Source organism: Tiliqua scincoides, chromosome 1, assembly GCF_035046505.1.
Source record: "Tiliqua scincoides isolate rTilSci1 chromosome 1, rTilSci1.hap2, whole genome shotgun sequence".
Lineage (NCBI taxonomy): Eukaryota > Metazoa > Chordata > Lepidosauria > Squamata > Scincidae > Tiliqua > Tiliqua scincoides.
The window spans coordinates 72540843-72563922 of NC_089821.1; the positions used below are offsets into that span (position 1 = coordinate 72540843).

Here is a 23080-nt window from a genome sequence, read left to right on the forward strand (position 1 = left end):
ATACAAAATTATGCAGCCAGCAATACAGATGTAAGATTTTCTCAGACCAAGAATGCCCCAGAGCACTTGCAGAGTGAAAAATACAAACCTTGAATAAAAGCAGTCTGACATACAGATTCTGACATAAAAGACATACAGATAGATAGAGAGAAGCAAAATTTAATTCTAACAGATTCACACAGACCCTTGCAGTGTTGGAAAATGCTCAAAACATTCCACCCCCTCCCTCCCAAAAAATCAAGATTTCAAACAATTTGCACTGACCACTTGTAAAGTGTAAAGGCACACAGGCCCACATTGAATAAGAGAGGCCCCTGCTGACAGCCCCACACCACCCACCCGCCCACCCCCCCCCCCACACACACACAGAGGCAAGTTTCACACAGACATGTTGGTTGGCATAGTACATTCATACAAAATTATGCAGCCAGCAATACAGATGTAAGATTTTCTCAGACCAAGAATGCCCCAGAGCACTTGCAGAGTGAAAAATACAAACCTTGAATAAAAGCAGTCTGACATACAGATTCTGACATAAAAGACATACAGATAGATAGAGAGAAGCAAAATTTAATTCTAACAGATTCACACAGACCCTTGCAGTGTTGGAAAATGCTCAAAACATTCCACCCCCTCCCTCCCAAAAAATCAAGATTTCAAACAATTTGCACTGACCACTTGTAAAGTGTAAAGGCCCACAGGCCCACATTGAATAAGAGAGGCCCCTGCTGACAGCCCCACACCACCCACCCGCCCACCCCACACACACACACACACACACACACACACACACACACAGAGGCAAGTTTCACACAGACATGTTGGTTGGCATAGTACATTCATACAAAATTATGCAGCCAGCAATACAGATGTAAGATTTTCTCAGACCAAGAATGCCCCAGAGCACTTGCAGAGTGAAAAATACAAACCTTGAATAAAAGCAGTCTGACATACAGATTCTGACATAAAAGACATACAGATAGATAGAGAGAAGCAATATTTAATTCTATCAGATTCACACAGACCCTTGCAGTGTTGGAAAATGCTCAAAACATTCCACCCCCTCCCTCCCAAAAAATCAAGATTTCAAACAATTTGCACTGACCACTTGTAAAGTGTAAAGGCACACAGGCCCACATTGAATAAGAGAGGCCCCTGCTGACAGCCCCACACCACCCACCCGCCCACCCCTCCACACACACACACACACACACACACACACACACACACACACAGAGGCAAGTTTCACACAGACATGTTGGTTGGCATAGTACATTCATACAAAATTATGCAGCCAGCAATACAGATGTAAGATTTTCTCAGACCAAGAATGCCCCAGAGCACTTGCAGAGTGAAAAATACAAACCTTGAATAAAAGCAGTCTGACATACAGATTCTGACATAAAAGACATACAGATAGATAGAGAGAAGCAATATTTAATTCTATCAGGTTCACATACAAATTCCAAGGCAAGGAGAGCAATATGCTTACCAAATGAAGTGCAGCCTTCTATTTTTGGAAGATCTACTGACACACACAATAAGGTGTCCCCTTTTATAGGAAAAATCTCTGTACCCTCACATCTGGACATTCCAATTAGTTTTTTCTTCCCAGGCCCATACAATAAACAAAAAATGATGGTAAGTTAGTATGTTTTTATTTTCACACCATAAATCTTAAAAGAAGTCACGTAAAAAACAGGCCCCAAATTCTGTTTCACATGTCAAAAAATTTCCAAGTTATTGGAATGCAATCATTCAGGATTAACCCATTGACCTGTATCTGGTTTTTGCACGTGTAAAAAACCAGACACAGGTCAAAAAATTGATATATTTCGAAGTTAATGGAATGCAATCATTCAGGATTAACCCATTGACCTGTATCTGTTTTTTGCACGTGTAAAAAACCAGACACAGGTCAAAAAATTGATATATTTCGAAGTTAATGGAATGCAATCATTCAGGATTAACCCATTGACCTGTATCTGTTTTTTGCACGTGTAAAAAACCAGACACAGGTCAAAAAATTGATATATTTCGAAGTTAATGGAATGCAATCATTCAGGATTAACCCATTGACCTGTATCTGGTTTTTACACGTGTAAAAAACCAGACACAGATTCTGATTCCCAGTCTCATGGAATATAAAATAGCTGAAATTGTTTTCCCATATAAAAATGTGTCTGATCAGCTTCTGATTTTCAGTCCTTTTTTTTTTTTAGTGTAACCCCTATGTGAGCAGGTTCTATTCTCCCATGCCCCCCAAGCCCATGTCTTCTAAAATTCAATTGAAATAAACCCCCCCCTTGTAAGCAACAAACACACAAGACCTTGTAAAAAAATTTGATTTTTTATTTCCATACATAGAACAATAAGCAATCCCCTCTCTCACTTGTCTTCTCTCTACTTCTAAAATTCCATTGAAAGCATCATTTCCCTAGTCATGCAAGATCTGCAATTTATTCCTAAACATGCACATTTTTTTTTTAAAATAAGCATTCTCTCTCTCTACTTTTTTTCCCTAGTCATGCAAGATCTGCAATTTATTCCTAAACATGCACTTTTTTTTTTTAAAATAAGCATTCTCTCTCTCTACTTTTTTTCCCTAGTCATGCAAGATCTGCAATTTATTCCTAAACATGCACATTTTTTTTAAAATAAGCATTCTCTCTCTCTACTTTTTTTCCCTAGTCATGCAAGATCCATATATTAATATTCCATTCCACTCCATTATTATTCCAATAATATTACATCAGATAAAACCAAAAAGATTTGGCTTTGACCACTCTTTCAACAGAAAAAAGAAAAACACGATCTTGCGGCTGAAGCAGATTAGCAGCTATTTTATGGGGTTCAGATTCAAATTTATATACATGATCCAATAAAGACATAACATATTCAGGAAATTCCTGCTTCATCTCCAGACAACCTAATGAAAATGCAATACAGATACACGTGTGCAACAGACTTCTAATGTCCAATTTCTTCATAACCCTGCGCAGCATGTCTCGAATAAACTCCTGAGTCCAGTCCAAGCAGACATGGGCGTCCTGGTTTGGGGCCTTTGTTTGACATCCGTCACAGGACACTTCGAGAAATTTTGATACACAATACTTCACTATGGTGAACAAACTTGCTCTCAGCACACTCTTTGTGATTCTCTGCCTTGTCTGTGATGTCAGATTTTTGTTCTGTCTGTCCAGCGGGAGAACCCCTAAAATGTTCCGTAGCGTTTTGAAAGCGTCTTGGTTCACATCCTTCTTTGGAATAGCCTACAAAAAAACACAAATAAGTATTTTTTGATTTTACATTTCAGGCAACACACTCACGTATGCACTCAAGCAAGTGATTTACCTCTGCTTCAGTTTCTCTAGGTACAGGTGGCTCTTCCATTGCAAATTGGTAAACCAGGTTCAAAGATGGAAACGGTAGCACATCATCCTCTTCATCTTCATAACGCCTACATTTTTGCTTCTTCTTCATAGGTGCCTGCGGTAGGCTTTGAGAATCAGTGGGCCTATCTGGGGTCTCTGATTCATCGCAGCTCTCCATCTTGAGCAGTTTGCGAACGTAGTTTTGAGAATCCACGGGTCTGACTGGTGTCTCCCCCCCCTCAGAAGGCGGCACGTTCTCCTTCTCTTCTTCGGGGCTCTCCATCTTGACCACCACCATAGTGTGATTTTCACTCTCCTCCCCGGCAGGGGATTCGCACTCCAACTGGGGAGTCTCGGTCTCAGAAGGCGAAGCGGGTGAGCTTTTCAGAGGGGAGGCCATGGCAGAAACAGCAGCAACAGCAAAAGGCTGAACGGGTTTCTCCCTCCCCCCCCCCAAAAGGACCTGTGCCTTAAATACAAGGACATGTCCGGACCTGTTCCCACTCCCCCTTTTTTCCCATTGGCTCCACACGGTGGTCTGAGAGCTATGAAACCTGCGCCTATTGGTCGGCGACGATGGGGCAAGTTGTTTGAGTGGTCACATGAACCCCTTTCCCACACTTTATTGGCGGGCTCCTTTTCCCGCCAAACCAAATGTCGGGGTGCTACAAAACCCTTCCCTAGCGGTCGAGGGGAACGGGGCGAGTTGTTTGAGTGGTCACATGAACCCCTTTCCCACACTTTATTGGTGGGTTCCTTTTCCCGCCAAACCAAATGTCGGGGTGCTACAAAACCCTTCCCTAGCGGTCGAGGGGAACGGGGCGAGTTGTTTGAGTGGTCACATGAACCCCTTTCCCACACTTTATTGGCGGGTTCCTTTTCCCACCAAACCAAATGTCGGGGTGCCCCAAAAACCCTCCCCAGTGGTGGGGGGCAGTGGGGGGAGTTGTTTGAGGGGTCACTTGAACCCCCTTAGGGGGCGGGATTTCCAGTAAAAAGGGGCGGGACCAGCTGTCAAAGATAGTTTTGACATAAGGTATGTACTTCCTACTACTTAAAAGTTTAATCAGCATCTCACTCCCTCTATTGAGACAGGATGAACAGAGTGAGAAACTGGTGGTTACGCAAGTGTGAATTTCCCCAGTATAGGAGGCAACATTTTTGAGTAGTCAGGATTCGTTTCTTATCAGTTGGTTCTCTTCCTTCATGCATAGTTAGGAGAAACAAAATGAGCCACAGTAACTGAGATGTTGTTCTTTATAGTGACATTTTATGACCATTATACCCCAAGAATCCTATATAAGGCTGAATAACTTTCCATTTGTATATTAGCTCTTTCTTCATATCTGCACTATTTCTCTGTAAAGGCATTCAGCTGCTTTTTTACTTATGTCCATTTATGTCCTTTTTTGTTTGGGTTTAAAACAGCAAAACAATCTCCCTGTGCATTATATCAATTTCTGCACTATGGGAATGGACTTTTCTGTATGTAGGAACATGAATTAAAAATATTGTTTAAAAAATCAACTCTTGTGCCATAGTGAACAGGACCTTGTAGTTGAGCATGAAAGACCCTATCATTAAGAGAGGAATTTTTTTTCCTCCCAGCAATTTCATCAACCCTGATCAATCAACATACACACTTGGTTCCAGAAAAGCATTTGATTGTCTTTTTCCCTGAACAACAAACTATTTGTCTGTGTACTTTAAGACTCTGATTTTTTTTTTTTTCTTCACTAAGTAACCACAAAATACAGATTATACGGAGATGGTCACATTTATTTCCATTACTTAACTGAATACAGAGCAAGATGTAATCAGTTCATATGCCCAGAGATAAACCAGAGGCTGAAGGAAACAATGAGATCAAGGCTGCACTCCTATATACACTTACTTGGGATAAGTCCTAGTAACATCATGGCTCAATTGTAACCAAGGCCTATGCTTGCAGAATGTGTGTTCCACTGGTGCAGGCTGCTGCAAAAGTGCTGTAAAGGGCATTGGGTCAAGTGCAGGCAGCTAGTGGCTTCCCACTAGCTTCCTATTGTGTGCTAGGGCCTCCCTTTGCGTGCTGGCAGAGCAACCTACACCTGCTGGAGCAGATACGCCTGTTGGGGGGGGGGGATGGAGAGGAGATGAAGGCAGGGGTGAGCAGATTGGACCAGGGAGGGGGCACGTTTGGCAGCAGTAGTGGTGCATGACAAATCCCACCCCCTCCCTTCCCAGGCCAGATCCACCTGCATGAATCAACACAGACTCGCTGGCACAGTTCTGACAAATATCCCCTTACCCTGGGGAGATCTCCAGCATCTGAAAACTCCCTATGGAATTCTGCATAGCCAGTACCGGCACCATTGCATTACTATGTAGGGGTTTAGTTAGATTGGGCTGTCAGTGGAGCGTATTTCTGAGTAGACATGCATAAGATTGCAGTTTAATTTCTTAGTATTTAAAGAGGCCTTTTATCGACAACTTTCCAGAAAGAAAAACATTCTTGTGCCTCTAACAGCAGCTTGATCTGTAGAGATCAGCAGAAGAAGTTCTTCACATCATAGAGGTAAGTAGCATCTGCTAATGTTTACATATCAAGCTGTTGTCAAGCACAGGAGCAGGAGTGAGTATAAAAGCTAGGTGGTGACAACTAGCCCTTTTGCATAAAGTGACTAAATGCAAAATGGGGATCTCGTACCTTTAACTGTACAGCTAAAGAGGTACAGAGAATGTTAGCACCTCAATTCTGGAATACGAATAGCATTTAACATCTTTGGGGACACTGGAACAACTATGAATTCCCTCTTCTATGCACCTAGTAACAGTAGTTACTGTGGCTACCTTTCTGTCTGGTCACTCTACCTTCAGGCCACAATTACATGTTAACATTCAAGCTGCAGCTTTTGTCCAATATGGCAACAATGTATTTCAATCACCTGTTCCTCTCTGCAACTTACCTGTGTCCTAATGATATGACACTGTGCATTTCCTTACCAGTAGCAACCAATGTAGGGCAGGACAGTGCACACTGTAATGGTTTCAGGAGAATGCGAGTAAATTGTTGTCAAGGAAGAAGGTGCTAGAACTTTTCCTCCAAGAAATGAAAAGGGAGAGCTCCAAACCAATTAAGAAGCAGCAGGAGGGGAGGGCAAGAAAACCCAAACCCTACAAGAAGTGATGTAAGTGCATATTCTCTAGTCTTGAATGCTCCTTCGGCCAGATCCTTCTTACTGCAGATAGCTTGGAGGGGTTGTGGAGGAGCAGCTGGAAGAACATCATAGTCCCACCTTTTCAGCAGAGTCTGCTGCATGTCAGATGTAAGCAGCCATCTTATGCTGAATCAGAACAATGGGCCATCAAGCCCAGAAACATCTTTGGTGTTTAGCTGGAGTTCTTCAGAGTCTCAAGATTCCTGAATTGCTAATCCCAAAAATTCACCTTGGGACTTTTATACATGCAAAGTACATACTCTACCACAGATCTATAGTACCAGTACATAAGATTCTGGCACCTTTTAGCCCAGACACAGATCCAGAGGGGCCATTGCTTCCAGTCATATTAGGGGAAGAATCCAGTGATTCAGCAGCATCCAGTGCATGTGATGGAATGTTCTGTCATTGCAACCCATAACCGAATCGAGTGTGGATCCCACGTGCCAGTGAAGGAACTCCATGTGAGATGAGACATGTCCAAACCTGGAATGGGGGTAGAACAAGACCAGAAACAAAACAAATGTTTTCACAAACATGCCAAACAGCCTTGAGTTTTTCCTGCTTCTTTCTGCAACAGTCCCTAGATTCTTTCACAGCTACCATATAGCTCTGTTATAACATTAGGTGGCAGCTACTCACTGTCCTGCACGTGAGTTTACCTAAGTAGATGTTGGCCTCCTGTCACTAACGGTGTGTATGTGTATCCATCAAGAATGATGGTGGATACCATGGCATTACAATGCTGTATGAATACCAGCCCTATCTTCATGTAGTGCCACCTCTCAGCATTTCAATAGGGAGCTGGAGGCGGTGCACATGGGGTAGCTGTGGTGCTCACAGTAACAAACTGGCATTGTAGTCTCAGACTATGGTGTTGGAAAATCCTCTTTGGAGACACAGGAACAAAGGAAAAAATACACATACCACAAGCACTTGGCGCAGCCTGATATTATTGGCCGAGGGATTGTCAACCCTAACTTGGAATGAGTCTGCATCCCAGCACTATAGGATAAGAACATAAGAACAGCCCCACTGGATCAGGCCATAGGCCCATCTAGTCCAGCTTCCTGTATCTCACAGTGGCCCACCAAATGCCCCAGGGAGCACACTAGATAACAAGAGACCTCATACTGGTGCCCTCCCTTGCATCTGGCATTCTGACACAGCCCATTTCTAAAATCAGGAGGTTGTACATGCACATCATGGCTTGTAACCCGTAATGGATTTTTCCTCCAGAAACTTGTCCAATCCCCTTTTAAAGGCGCCCAGGCCAGACGCCATCACCACATCCTGTGGCAAGGAGTTCCACAGACCAACCACACGCTGAGTAAAGAAATATTTTCTTTTGTCTGTTCTAACTCAGGGTTGTCTTATTCAACTACATGGTTCGTACCAGGTAGCAGACGAAGGCCACATAGGCAACTAGCACAAATCCTGTGACAATGTAGTATGCCAAATGGTCCAAAGCCATTAAAGCTGTCACCACAAAGTAGAGGTTGATTGCGCAGATCAGTCCGGTGATTAGGATCATCACAAACTTCCCGATGCTAAAGCAGAACAAAGAGGGGAGATAGTCAAAGACACGGGATCATGATTCTCAGGATGGAATAACCCCTTCTAGCACCACAAAATGGTTATTTTATACTGTTCTGCTTCAAAACAATGACAGCGTACAGAATTAAAAACAGCAACAGAACAGAGGCAGGAAAATAGACATCAGCTAAAACAGCAGATCATATCAAGATTGGCAGCTCAGATGTAAACATAAGCAGATGGAAATCCTGCCAAATGACATTTTAAACAATATCTGAAAACAAGAAGGAGCCAAGCGGATCTCCATGGGGGGAGAACATGTTACAGTCTTGAAACACCACCAAGAAGGTCCTTTGTCTCAGATATGTGGGGACTTATTATGGAGGACTTATTATCACCAAATCAGTGGCGTTGCTAGGGGTGTGCGGGCCGCACCGGGTGATGCGCAAGGGGGTTGACGCGCACTGGGGGGATGACGCACTAAAATCGTGGTTTTAGGAGCAACCCAATAATGCCATACACTGTTGGATGTGGAATGTCTGGCAGAATGCAATGCAAAGAACCAGAGTGAAGTAGTTCCTTTCTTTCAAAACTTATGGCCAAAAAACCAGAAAGAAAAATGCATGGAGCCCTATGGAAAGCGAAACAGAGCCGTATTGTGCGTTTACCCATGAGTAGGCATACTTGCCATAGTCCGTCGGAAAGGGCAGGCTGAGAGGAATCCAACAACACCAGAATGGTCCTGATCCAATGAAAGCAGCCCCCCAAAAACACCCAAAAAGGAGGCCCCTCCCTCCCAGCTGTGAGTGTATTGAGCCCTATGGAAAGTGAAACAGCCTCATGATTGCATTTACTCATGAGTATACAGACATATCTTGGCTTGTGATCAGGCCAGGCAGAGGGGAATGTAAGGACACCAGAAAGGTCCTGATCTGATGGAACTGGGAGGGCAACAAATGCTCCAGAAGGCAGCCTCCCCCCCCCCCCCCACTAAAAAGGACAAAAAAAGAGGCTTCATCTGATAAGGGGAATGTTTTCTCACTGATTCTTTGAGGGGGGGGGGGTGTTATTCCATGCAGACTACAGAGAAAATTCACTTGGTGGAACAGGACTAGCTCCCCCTTATTTAATTATTTCTTTTATTTCAGTTTAATTATTTATAATTATTTATTTTAATTTGCTTGATGATGTCACTTCTGGCCATGACATCACTTCCAGTGGGTCCTGAAAAGATTGTCATTCTAAAAAGTGGGTCCCGGTGCTAAAAGTTTGAGAATTGTTGCAATAAGGTGTTAGTAAGTTGACACAGGTGTGTGTGTGTGTGTGTGTGTGTGTGTGTGTGTGTGTGTGTGTGTGTGTGTGTGTGTGTGTGTGAGAGAGAGAGAGACTCTACAAGTTTTCAAAATCACTAAAATCAGAGTTTGGAGGAATAATCCCATCATGTTATATATCAATCAATGTGTAATTTCATGCAAAATGCAGTGAAGCAAACCAATTGAAATATCTGTGTTCTATCGAAAGGTACAGCCAAAAAACCAGTGGGGGCGGGGTGATGGTACATTACCACTCCCACCACTTGGGGTGTTGCCCCACCAACTAAATGGGGTGACATGCAGGCCTCCCACACCAGGTGACGCAAATCCTAGTGATGCCACTGACCAAATTGAAAGTTAGCTGTGTGGAGAAAGCAAAGACTACTGCACTGTGCTCTCATGAATGATAATGGGTATGGGCTGTTCAGTGTATTACACAGACCAAGCATTTTTCATATGATCAGAAATAACTCCATGTGTGTCCCTTCATATGGATAACTCCACAGAAGGGTGTCTTTGCAAACACAAGTCCACCGTATGATCGCCATCAGCTTGGAGTTACTTACATTCCATTGGCAAAATCCCGCATGAGAGGCTGTGAGCTCGTGAAGGTGAGAACAGGGATGACAGCAAAAGGTAGCTGGAAAGAGGAGGAAAAACTGAGTTGATTGTACATGCATCCTTTTCAAAAGACCTCTGTGCCCTCTTCTCCTCTGTCTTCTCACCTATCTCAGAAACAAACTGGACATGACATTAAGCCCAACATTAAGAGAGATTTGTAACCAGGAAGTGTCTTTTGTCAGAAAGTGGCCATGAGGTCCTCAATCCAGTTTGGGATCACAGGGTGAGGGGATTAACATCTCAATCGCTGCTGAAGCAGCTGTTTGCCATAAACAATTGTAGCGGAGCAAATAATGACTGGGGAGAGGGGTTTTAACAGGAAAACAGTGCACAGAGGTAAACGCTAACCCAATGTACTTGCCCCAGACAGGTCCAGCCTGCACAAAGCTCCCTCAGGGCTTCTGTAAAGGTACTCAATGATGACATCATTGCTGCACATCCATGCTGCCCAGCAGAAAGGCAGTAAGCCCCCTCATCGGTTTGTGCCCAACAAAGGGGCATAGAAAGGGGAGTCAGGTCCAGTGGGGAGAAGGATGAGGAGAGGAAACAGACAAGGGGAGTGAGGATGAGAAAGTTGGGCCAGAGCAAAGGTGGGAACAGAACCCAGAGAGAACTAAGATGGAGAGGGAGGAGAGTGACTGGATCTGGGCTGGGGAGGAAGAAACAAGCAGGGTTAGAGAACTATGAGGCCAAAATAATGCATCTCACTGATGGGAAACTGCTGTTTCCTCACCCTGCACCTCAACTTTTCTGGGCCTGGGGATCATCCACATGGAAAGGGGATTGGACAAGTTTCTGGAGGAAAAATCTATTACAGGGTACAAGCCATGATGTGTATGTGCAACCTCCTGATTTTAGAAATGGGCTATGTCAGAATGCCAGATGCAAGGAAGGGCACCAGGATGCGGTCTCTTGTTATCTAGTGTGCTCCCTGGGGCATTTGGTGGGCCACTGTGAGATACAGGAAGCTGGACTAGATGGGCCATGGCGTGATCCAGTGGGGCTGTTCTTATGTCCTTATGAACATTGTAACTGAGGGCCCTGGTCAGAGGTGAGGAAAGGTGACATAACCCAGTGCTTATGTTTACATTTTCCCCAGAGAGGCTGTATTTGAGTTTGTTTTAAAGGAAAGACAGCTCTGAGAACACAGGACAGTTCCTTTTGGTGACCCATGCCTTTCCCTTGTCCAAAGATATAGATCTCCTTCCCCTTGGATGAAGGGGTGGGCAGGACACATGCCAAACCTGCCTAATCTATGTGTTGCATTCCAAAAATGGATTCACTCCCCCCTGCCCTCGCAGTTACTTTTTGACCAAAAAGAGACTCTTCTTGCTTATTGCCTGTTTTAAAGCCCTTCTTCTGAGATCTTTTCATTCAGGGGCAGTCAAAATTCTTACTAAGGAACCACAGGCTACATGAGGTAATTCCTAGATTTTTCCCACCCCAAATGGTGATGGAAAAGACTAGCCCTGTTCTCGGATGGTCTCCAGCCTGCCCTGAGACTCTTCTGCCACTGCAGGTGCTCTTCTTAGCAAGCCAGTTGCAAAGCAGCCTATCTGAATTTTTTCCACCAGCCAGATGGAGTGTTTTGGTGCCATTGTTAATTCAGGCACATTTTTGTTCATGTGTGTTCAAATAAATTGCTGCAAACAAATGAAGCAAGTTCAGCTTTCATTTCCTATTCTACAGGAAGTGCTGATCCTGTCTGCCTCTCTGGTCTGCAGGATGAAAAGGAAGTCACTCTCTGTTTCAAGCTCACTGGAGCAAAGGAGTGGCAGCAAGAGGCCATATGAGGGTGGAGAAACTACAAGGGGCACTGCAGCTGCTCATGTGTCCCAAAACTGGCTTGTGGGCAGCAGGGCACCCTTACCAGGATACTCTGCAGCGCGTTGAGGAAGTCATTCAAGCCTGTCAGATCTGCAACATCCCTGAAAGCAGCAACAAAGACCGTGGGGAGGATGGCAAAGGCACGAGTGAAGACCACACGGGCAAAACGGGACCACCGTAAGTTCAGGAAGCCCTGAGAGAGAACAAAAATGCATTGACTTACAATAAAAGAAGAAAGCAGTGCCTCCATTTACAACAGAGTCAAGCAATCACTACCCATGGAACAATATGGATTGAGGCCATATGGATAGAGGCAGTCTCTCCTAGTCTGAACATTGCCACCTGCCACCATTTACTCAGGCTGGATGAAGGGTCCATTGAAAGGAATAGGATCGCAACCACAGCCCAACAGCAGGAGCTCCAATGGTCTTGAAAGAGACTACCACCTAGTGGCACATTCAGTCACTGCATGGTTTAAAATGAAGCAGTGAAATGGCAATGGCAAGTTGGTTCCAGTAGTTGCTTCCCTCTGCGGCAAACAGCATGGTGAAAACTTCCTATGCCCACAGTCCCAGTCAGGATCAGGTCCCCAAAGAATGAAAGTCTGGTAATAGCACCAGGCCAGGCAATGTTCCTTCTAATGTTTTGACAGGAGTGTGTGGAACCCTATGGGGGCTACATGGGGGAGGCTCTGGAACACTCAGAGACAACATCTTCATCATCATCACTGAGCTCTGGAGCACTGAGATGGAAGCTGCACAGGGTTGTGCAGCTGCACACCTTACAGGGAAGGATGGCAATTGGGCCAAGGGAAAATTAAAGGCAAATGTCGACGTAAAGAGTTCTGTCAATGGGATCAAGTGAAAGGGGTCATTGATTCCAACCCCAGCTATATAGGAATCCTGTCTTTTTCTCCTGAAGTGGAAAACCAGATCCACTTCAGCAACAACAATACCTGTTGCACACTCCAACAGAACACACCACAGAATCTCATACCCTCAAGTCTTGAAGTTATTTGTACATCAAAATGATCACACACATACACATTTGGAAAGCAAAGGTTAATATTTTTTTGAGAGTCTGATTCCACTGCTTTTGACTACAATGATTTTGACTGCAATGCCATTTCTTTTAGTGAGTTTTTGGGAGTCCACTTCTAAACAGTTTAGAACTTCCACTTCTAAGTCAGCCTTTTCAGCCACACTAGACACTGTTCCAGAACCACCATTCAGAGCGCGATACCATAGTCTTTCGAGACTGAAGGTTGCCAACTAAACTAATACTTCTAAACTTCAGGGAGGATCCCTTGCCTTTTTCCTTATAGTTATACCCATGGTGAGACTACTATTTTGTACTGGCCCTGTGCAACAAGTGGGAGATATATGGTGGATTGGACAAGTTACCATGGACAGGAACAGAATGGATTCTTGGAGGAGGACCACAAATTGAACTTTATACACAGCTGATGTTTACAAGTGTGGCACTGCAATTAGAGCAGCTAGCCTCTAGATGTCAGCAGCACAATATTAAAAATATATATCCCAGCAACTTCACACAGCGTTTCAGGTTATATGTCAATGTAACTTTTATCGCCATAATTGGATTTATTTTATTCTGCAGGCTAACAGTTTTGTGCCAAAATCCTATTCTGAAGTAGCAATCAGTAGTACATGTTATGGTAATGTGCTATTCAGCCCCTGTGTGCTTGTTTGTTCTGGATAAAAACCCACCATGTATTTATGTGTGACAATCTGGATTTGGGACTGTGGTGGTGAGTGGAAGGAGGCATTAAACCTTTTCTTCTCTCACATAAGTGACCCCTGATCATAAGTGATCAGGAGTGTGGTGTAGGAAGGGTTAAAGACCCCTCCCTCCTCCCCACAATTGCACCGATCTCCTGTCCCCCAGTGAATTTTTACTCAAAAACTCTTCCTAAGTATTCAATGGCCAAGTGTAACACATACATTGGCCCTAAGAAACATGGCTCTTAAAGCATAATCTAGATTCAGTGATGGCTCCGCCTTCAGGGGCGGGGGGTTGGGCAAAAGCCCTGAGAGTCACCCAAAGCCATGAGGCCCCCCCCCCACCCGTGCTTCAGGAAGTACATGCACATTCTACTAACCTTCATAGTGGCCAGGAACGAAGCCACAGAACTAAGCCATAAGTCCTCCTACATGGCGTCCCCCACAGCTACAGCAGAGGACCCTTGCCTGTCTGCTGGCTAGCTCTCAGTTGGTTTTTCTGGCTAGGCACAATCAGTGGTATCCAGAAAGGAAAGGTAATTGGGTAATGGGCAGATGACAATCTGCTGCTGCCTGCACCCCACAAGGAGCTGCCTCCTTTCTGTAAGTCTCCCCAGGCAGACTTATCCAGCAATGGTGATAAGCAACTGCAGCAACAGGTTGCTAAACAGCCCCATGGACCCTGGCTTGCTAGGCTTTAGCAGGGTGGGGTAGATCTGGGTTGGTCAGGTATGGGTGTGGGCCCTTATGTGGATACAAGGACCCAGGATGTGCTGTACCAGAACTGCCAGTGGAGCCAAACTTGTCTGCAACCCGTTCAACAACACAGGGCTACCCCCCCCCCCCAAAAAAAAACACCCACTTTTTTTTTTAGTTGCCAAGGTGTTTGAATGAGTTTAGGATATTTTGGGGGTGCTGAATCTGAAAATGGCAGTGGTTTCACCCAGTTGGATCTAGTTTTGGGGATATAGCATAGCCACCTTATACACCATTTCAAGCAGCTTCCTCGTGAGGAAGCCATGGCATTTGTTTCCTCAAAAGGAATCATCATATAAACTGGCTATGCTATATCCCTAAAACTACAGGCAACTGGGCAAAACTGATGCCATTTTTGGATTCAGCACTCCAAATATACCCAAGAATCGGTCTAACTTTTAAGACAGCAAAATGTGTAGGCCTGTGCAATACATGATATAACTATAGCAGATGATGGGTCAGGGCCTCCCTGCAAAAGTGCAGGGGCTGATCCTCCAAAATGTTTGCACACTGATGTCTGCAACAAAACCCACAGAATTGGGCTACTTAGCAATGAGGAAAATGTACTCCGCACATGCATAGAGGAGACTCTCCGATATTATTCCTTTTCATCTTCCAGGACTAAGCTGTTCTGCTACAAACCTGGCAAGTTGCTTACAAGCAGGCTCCAGGGCATTGATGAACCCTGGTTCAAATTAACCTCCTGGAGCCACTGCTGAAGCTCTTCTGTGGTAACACACAGCTGTTAAACTTCCTCTTGCTGGGCTGTTAATTTGTTTTTAGAATCAACACAGCAGCTCTAAGTGCAAGCTATTTGTGGAACAGGGGCACGTGTTTATTGCTTTAAACTGTAATCACCTCAAAGTGGAATTGTTATGATGGGAAAATCAGAATATAAATCATTTAACAAATAATTTACATGATTTACAGCTTAATCCCATTGAAATCCCCCCCAGCCAACGCAGCTGTGCCACTGGAACGTATACGGCATCTTGGAGGGGGTGCAAGACAGTCCTGGACATCTTATCCAGGTGAGGGAACATTTGTTTCCTTGCCCCGGGGTATGCCTTCACTACCCCAATGGTTCTACTCAGACCTGTGCCAGCAATTTTCTGGCAATTCCAAGGGGACCCAGGCAAGTGGATTGAGGCCAGAAAGGGGAAAGGAGGTCAGAAGATCTACTGCTGCTGCTAACCAGCCCTTCCCTCCCTCAGTTGCACCCCCATCCTCACTCCAGTCCCTATTCTGTTCCACTCTCACCACCACAGCAACTGCCTGTGCTGAGACTCCTGCAAAGGCAACTGTTGCCTGGCCACTGATGTGTATTTTGGTTGATGCATATTTTGATGGTATTTTGGCAAGGACTGTGCTGTGTGTGTGTGGTTGCATGAGTACATACCTGCATATACAAGGAGCAAGAAAAGTGGCTTGAGCCAAAAGGGGATTGGACAAGTTTCTGGAGGAAAAATCCATTATGGGTTACAAGCCATGATGTGTATGTGCAACCTCCTGATTTTAGAAATGGGTTATGTCAGAATGCCAGATGCAAGGGAGGGCACCAGGATGAGGTCTCTTGTTATCTGGTGTGTTCCCTGGGCATTTGGTGGGCCGCTGTGAGATACAGGAAGCTGGACTAGATGGGCCTATGGCCTGATCCAGGGGGCTGTTCTTATGTTCTCATGGAACAACTGGGACGAGTAACAGAAATTAGGAAATGTAACATGAGAACCCTGTCCTGTGCTCCTTAGCCTCCCCTAAGATCATGAAACATGTTATTTACAATTCTGCACAATGCACTCTACTCTGAAATTACTGCCCAAACGTATATTTACATAAAACAAATAGGACCACTTTTATGTTTTGCTTTACCTACATACCAATTCCATCAAGCCTAAAATGTACTAGACATCAAGCTCTTAAAACAGTGGTTTTCAACCTTTTTTGTCTCAGGGCACACTGACAAGGCACTAAGATTGTCAAGGCACACCATCAGTTTTTTGACAATTGACAAGGCACATCATGCTGTTGGTGGGAGGCTCGTATCCCCCAATAGTCCTATTAAAAAAATGACCCTCTACCAAACTCCCACGGCACACCTGGTGACTATTTGTGGCACGCCAGTGTGCCATGGCACAGTGGTTGAAAATGGCTGCCTTAAAATAATGGGATGGTAATATATTTTTAAAATTAACCACTTTTTTCTTTCTGAGCACAGTTGTGTCTTCAAACTTATCTGCAAGCTTCTCTAAGAATTGAGAAGACTGAGGTCACAGAAGGGTGGAAAAGCAGCGTAACCATCTTTTAAAGAAATAAAGACTGCATTAGAAAATGTCTCTTTTCCCACAGCATTCTTGCACATAGGTAGATGTAGGCAATGTCCCAGTTTCTCACCTCCATAACAAATTGCCCTGCATATGTTCCAGTCATGGTTGAACTCTGACCAGCTGCAAGAATCCCAATGGCCCAAATGTAGAGAGCAATGGGTCCAAAGTAGCACCCCAGGATGACTCCCTAGGCAGGAAATGAGAAAGAGAAAGGGTGAAGAGTGACAAAGCAAAGAGCCTCATTTGCTTAAAGTTTCAACCAAGTTACAAGAAGTGCTTCTGTTACCCTCTCGTGGCCTTATGCACTCTCTTATGGAAATAATAGAAATATCAGCACCATTTTATTAGGGAATCTAATACACTATCTCCACATACAGATGCCCTCCTCCTGCAACCAATTGCTCCCTGCTATTTGCCCCATAATTAAAACCCTGGATTTCTCTCTGCCAAATGCCCTTGAGGGCTTGCCACTTAACTGTCAAGAATGAGTCATTTAGGGGCAAGGAACTATTGACTGATTTTTATTTTTTTTGCTAAGTCTTTGCAAACTACTATTTGTCAAAAAGTGGTATATAAATACTCTCATTAATTATCATATCATATCCTGGTGAAACATTATGTTCAGGATGCCAAAGGTTCAGTGAGGTTAGCCAAGCACATGTGAGGGTGGGTTTGGCAGGGCTGATCCATTCATGAGGCCGAATTAGGTGGTCACTTGAAGCAGTAGATTGGTGGGAGGTGCCCACCTGCATCCACCCGCTCATCTCCATTGCTGCTTCTCCTTCTCCTTCCCCCATGCTCTAGCCATCTTTCTCCTCCCCTGCTGTGCATTTCCTCTTCTGCTCCATCCCTCTCTTGTCCTTTTCCAGCCCAGGCAGCAGAATAAGTAGAGGCTGTCGTATCACCTAGTAAGAGGGACAGCATTTGGCCCACCAACTCAGGCACTTGGAGGCCTTGGGCCAGCCCTGTGTTTAGGGATGGAGTGGGAGGGCTGTGCAAGGATTATAGCCAAAAATCTATTCTCCTGCATTTTTGTAACTTTTTCATTAATTTTTTTTAAAAGCGATTGATTAGAACTGCAAAAAAGGTGAAACAAAAACATGCCTAGATGCTACATCTTGTATATACATTCTTAGACAATTAACGCATTCTTCACTTGATAGACTCTGATGCTGTAATTCTACCTGCTGAAGTAGCATAAGTAAGAAAGTTGCAATTGAGGAACAAATGACTGATCACTGGGGATTAAATACACAAAGGAGTAATGGATTACGTAATGGACTACACAATGGAGCATGGGCTCTTATGTTCCTATGATTCTACGCAACTAGTCTAGGTTTGCACCAACAGCAGTGAGGCTGGGGACAGACTGAAGGAGCATCTTTCTGCTGGAAACTTACCCCTTTGTATATGTCCACAGAGATTGTGTTATTGTCATCAGGAAATACATTAGGGTAAATACTGGACAGATTGGTACAGGTTGCATTCTGGAATACATGAGCAAAAAATAAGGAACTTGGAAAGTCATCAAAGCAGAGTACCAGGAACTCTCGAAAGTGGCTCTAGGTGAGCAGTATGGTCTTAAAATGCAGAGTTTATTGCAGATTGCAGCACACAGACTGTTGTCCACTCCTTTTTAGGTTGCCCCTTTGGCCCAATGTAAGTCCTGAAATGGGCTCCTAGTTTGTAACCAGCCCAAGGCATTCCGAGTACCAGCTTGGGCCAAAGAAAGACTCGATCTTAAACACAACAGTCACACTCCTCAAAAGTACTGGAAGCAAAATATTCCCACATGCCCTGCTACTGATCTCTCTTCCAGTTGTTACACTTCTTACAACTTATCACTCCAGATCCATTCATCAACATCCAAAGCCATTGCCTTCTATCTACCCAGCTAATAAAATCCAGCTGATCCATAGTTAGGATGATGATGCCAAAGTTCAAAAGAGGGAACTCTGGACTGACACTGTACAAGAGTGTCCCTTGATGTTAAAAAGGCAGTTGTTAATTTTGAAATCCTGACTTCAGTTTCTTTAATCAAGCCAATGTGATACAGTCTATATCACATTGGCTTGATTAACAAACTGAAGTCAGGATTTTCCACTGTAGTATAATGAATTTGAAGGTCAGCCCTGCCTTCAGAAACTTGATTGGTCAGGTTGAGCAACGAGGTCTAGACTGAAATTGCTTTTCCCAAGTCAAAGGAAAATGTTACCCTCATTCTTCCTTCTAAGTCCCCACCCTCCATTCTCTCATTGTAGGAGGAAAAAGTGAAGAGCAGACAAAGAACCCATGTGTGGTGGAAGAGGAATCATTTGGCCTGGTCCCAAGGGTGTGACAGTCTGGCACTCACCACTTCCTGGCTATGTTTGTGATAAAAGGCCTGTCCAAACACTGCCATGACAAAGAGGTTTATGAGGAAGGAGACAAAGAGTGCAATGGTGGACTCTGTCAGGAAGTACATGTTGGCCTCTTTCACTGCCCGCTTGCTGGTGCGATCAATCTCTCGAGTCTGTGAAGAAAGAACATGGTATCTGACAGCTCCATCTATCACACAAAATGGGAGTACCACTCCTCCCCAAGGAAACACTACAGGGACATAGCCAAGTGCTATGCTACTGTGTCCTTGGGTAGGCTTGTCACATGAAGAAACATGGCTGGTATCTTACCCTGACAGTAGGAATAGATGGAGGTTCAGTGGGAGAGCACCTGCCTTTCATGCAGTTTCAGTCCATGGCATTACCAGGTCAGGCAGGGAAAGATCTCTATCTGAAATCCTGGAGCTCTCCCATCACTTAGCATAGACTGAGTTAGGACCAATATTATGGCTTGTATAAAGCAGTTCCATATTTTCATTTTTCTTTTCTGTTTCATTGTGTGGTGCTTTCCTTTGTATCATATTGCTATTACCACAGATACTCACCTGTAAGTCGATTTCACAGATAAACCAAGGGCAGGTTTTGAGCCAAAAATCATGGAATTTTCTATGACCCTCTGATAAGTCGGGGGTTAAACTTAGGGGGGTGTATATAGTTTTGTCTGATTTTACCTGAGGCCAGATCCTAAAAAATAACTTACCAGTAATTGTTACCTAAGAACTGTATAGTCTCTGATATATTAAAAATTTAGTAAAAGATCTTAAGTACATTTTATTCCTTAACTTTTTAAATTCTGGTCTCCAAAACCTTTGTGTAAACACTATCAGAGTATGTGCCTGTAAACATACCAGTAGAACCATTAATCAAATCCTTCTTTAAAGGTGTGTTAAGCAGAGGCTTTATTCAGTGTATTGACCCATGTATGTCGATCCAGGTTCTCAGTCTCAATTTTTAGGCATAATTTTTTGACTTATAGGTGAGTATATACTGTAGTTATAACCTCCACAGGTGACTTTAATAACATCATTGAAGACATGGAGGATATACTCCATTTTTGGAAAGGAGAGCTGATCTTATGTCCAAAAATGGGATTTCTCAGGGCCAGCTCCTTACCTTGACCAGGGAAGAATGCAAGTAGATGTTATGGGGCATGATGATGGCTCCAATGATCCCCACAGCTTGGAGGAGCTCCTCTTCTCCACAGCCCTTGCAGTAGGGAAGGAATGTTCCTTTCAGCACCTCTTTCTGATCAGGACTCACGACCACATACTGCAGAAAGAAGAATGCTGGAAGGTTAGCTTGCCCTCTGGGCAGTCTGCAGACCAGAAAAGAAGGAAACACTCAGTCCTGCCATGGCATGCTTAACTCATCCTGTTCATTTCAAACAGGGTTACATGGAGGAAGGAGGCAATGCAGAAGGTGAAGGCCAGAGGACAGAGATGGGGGCAAGTTTTGGACCATCATGCTCTACATCTCCTTGCTCAGTTGGCTGTTTTCCTAAGCACCTGGATGGACAAATTGAAAATGGCAGGTTGTTTTTTTTTCTTTTTCCTTCCTCCAGTGATGCTGCTGCAGTGAGCCAGGAAGAATATCAGAAAACTGATTGAAGGGGCTCGATGGGCAGCAAAACAGACAGGCAGTTGTGGGGGACCAGGGCACCCCTCATCGGCTTGTCACTCCTCCCCAACACACAACTCAAAGTGAGTGCTTCAGTTAGTCTCATTGCCAGGGTAGCTTTGATATAGGGAAGCCTAAACCCAGAAGTTCTGGAATGAAATGGGAAAATGCAGAGCAGAGGAAGTAAATTTGGGAGGAAACCGATTCTAGTGGTGCTGGGGGCTGAGGAATGGGTACAAGAGAAAAAAGGCAGAGGGAGCAAGGAGAGGAGCAGAGAATTTGTGGGGTCTTAATACAGCTCTGGTGGGAGTGCCCGTGGAAGCTGAAATAGCAACAAGAGGCCCTGGATATGAGAAGGACGAGGGATTGTGTAGTCCTGCTGCTGTGGGTCACAGTCTGCAAAGCTTGCCCAAGGTGAAAAACCTCCTACATTGTGTGTGTGTGTGTGTGCAGCAAGTCCTCCTACACATGGGCTCAGTCTGAAATTATCTCTATCATTTTAATGTTGCTTTGTGGTCCAACTTCTCACAGAGAGCATGTCCAGTTTCTGTAATCTGGGCACATCATTACGCTATGAAATTCAAAACCACAAGGAACCTAATTGGAACCTCCATATACCAGAGGCTGAAGACAAATACTGTGTTGTACCTCCAAGTCCTGTTAACTTTCCAGAAGCATCTACTGGGTTTCTGTTGGAAAAAGGAAGCTGGACTAGATCCTGTGGGATTCTTCTTATGTCCCTCTGCTTACCTCAAAGAGTCAGGGAGCATGGAGGAGAGTGAGAAGGGGGCACTCTGGGTGCTGGGGTGCTGTGTGGTCTCACCTCGTAGCCAAATGTTACTGCCATGATTGTAATGAGGAGACCAAAAAAGGCTTCTAGCTTCCTGAGACCTGGGAGGTAATGAGACAGATAAAAGCTTACTCACGGAAAGAGGATTCAAAAACTATTAACATTTAACTCTAGAGCTCTCTATTGTGATCTCCAGAGTAGAACTGAGAAGGATCATGTTCCCCTCTGGGAAATCTGATGCGTCACCCACCCTGAGATAATGTCAAAATCACATTTACAGTCATGTCTTGGCTGCACACAGGGGTAGGATTTCCACTACTACCAGAAAGGATGGGAGGGTGATCAGGATGTGACAGCTGTCACCTAAAATATATATATATATTTTAAAGGAAAAGTAAGGCGTTTTCTCAGGGGAGGGGACATGAACAAGTCACTTGGTCACACCCAGATTCCTTTACCAAATACATACCATATTTATCCAAGAACAGAAAGAAGAAAGTGTCCACAATTGTAATCAAGACTCCACCCCACAAAGGAATGCTGCAAAGGAGACATAAAGATTACCATTTTGGTAATGGTATAGTGCCCCTCCTCACAACTTTGACATCCTCTCAGGGTTCAATTAACACACAATGTTTTGGCACCATATACAAATACTCCAGTCAAAGTAAACTTTTTCCCCTTACCCTAGATAAAGCCCCAGCCTGCACAATGTGGCTACTTGGATCTGTGCCAGCAAAATTGCTGATGCAGGTTCAAGCAGCCCTTTGTCAGGTTTTCAGGCCCAGAAGGGGGAATAGGATTGGTATATGCCAGTGCCACTGATCCCACTTCCTCCCAGGTCTGATCTACCTCCCCCCCGCCTTCCCCTGTCCCATTACACCCCCAGATGTGTGCCCCCAGAAGAATGGGAATTTTACCGTCCTGCTGACAGAAGTTTGAAGGCGATTGCTGTCCCAATCACTTCCTGCATGTCAGAGCCAATTATGGCAATTTCTATCATGATCCAGAGCAGCACACGTGGGACCTGCCACAAACAGAACAGGAGCCATATTGTAATAAGCAGATGTGGTCCCATGAGAAAAGTTGGTGCCTGAGCACCTCTTCAGATTCCTCCCCAGTTGTGAAAAGCACATTCGATCATTTCTGCTGCATCCCATGCAGTAATCATGACTTCAAAATTCTAGGGCTGACTCACACATGTCATGCTATTGTTATGCGCTTAGCCCATATCCTTGAGTGGTGTAAAGTTCCAGGGGAAGCACCTTCTGGATTCTGTCTTCCCTGGGCAGAGAGAACACTGGAGGTTTATTGTGCCTTTGCAGTTACTGTTTTATTTAAAGGTGGGGTACTGGAAGGAGATAGATAGCAGATCACTCCTGGCAAACAGAAGTGATCAGTTCTCCAGACATTACTGCACCTTAAAGATGTTTCCAGCTTCCAACTCCTTCTTCTAGCTTCTGTTCCAGTCCATGCTTATTTAAATTAGGTGGGGCAGAAGTTGCAATTCAAAGCCAATTGAAGCTCTCCCCCCCCCCCCCAATTTTAATAGTATGGGTATATATGTGTGTTTGCATCATGGATCAGAACAGTAGTGGAGGC

General features: G+C 44.4%; 1 protein-coding gene across 2 annotated transcripts in view; it reads right to left on the reverse strand.

Annotated features, from left to right (window-relative positions):
- Nucleotides 1-6961: 6961 nt before the first annotated feature.
- Nucleotides 6962-23080, reverse strand: part of SLC11A1 (solute carrier family 11 member 1) — a 32825-nt gene continuing 16706 nt past the window's right edge. For both annotated transcript variants that reach the window (XM_066631690.1, XM_066631701.1), the window contains exons 5-15: nt 22399-22505; nt 21948-22018; nt 21512-21579; nt 20185-20340; nt 19047-19205; nt 18094-18180; nt 16761-16880; nt 11915-12064; nt 9990-10063; nt 7971-8124; nt 6962-7060 (exon numbers count right to left, since the gene is read on the reverse strand). In XM_066631690.1, coding sequence (XP_066487787.1) covers nt 6980-7060; nt 7971-8124; nt 9990-10063; nt 11915-12064; nt 16761-16880; nt 18094-18180; nt 19047-19205; nt 20185-20340; nt 21512-21579; nt 21948-22018; nt 22399-22505 — 1227 coding nt within the window. In that variant the 3' untranslated portion in view covers nt 6962-6979. The remainder of the gene's footprint in view (nt 7061-7970; nt 8125-9989; nt 10064-11914; nt 12065-16760; nt 16881-18093; nt 18181-19046; nt 19206-20184; nt 20341-21511; nt 21580-21947; nt 22019-22398; nt 22506-23080) is intronic.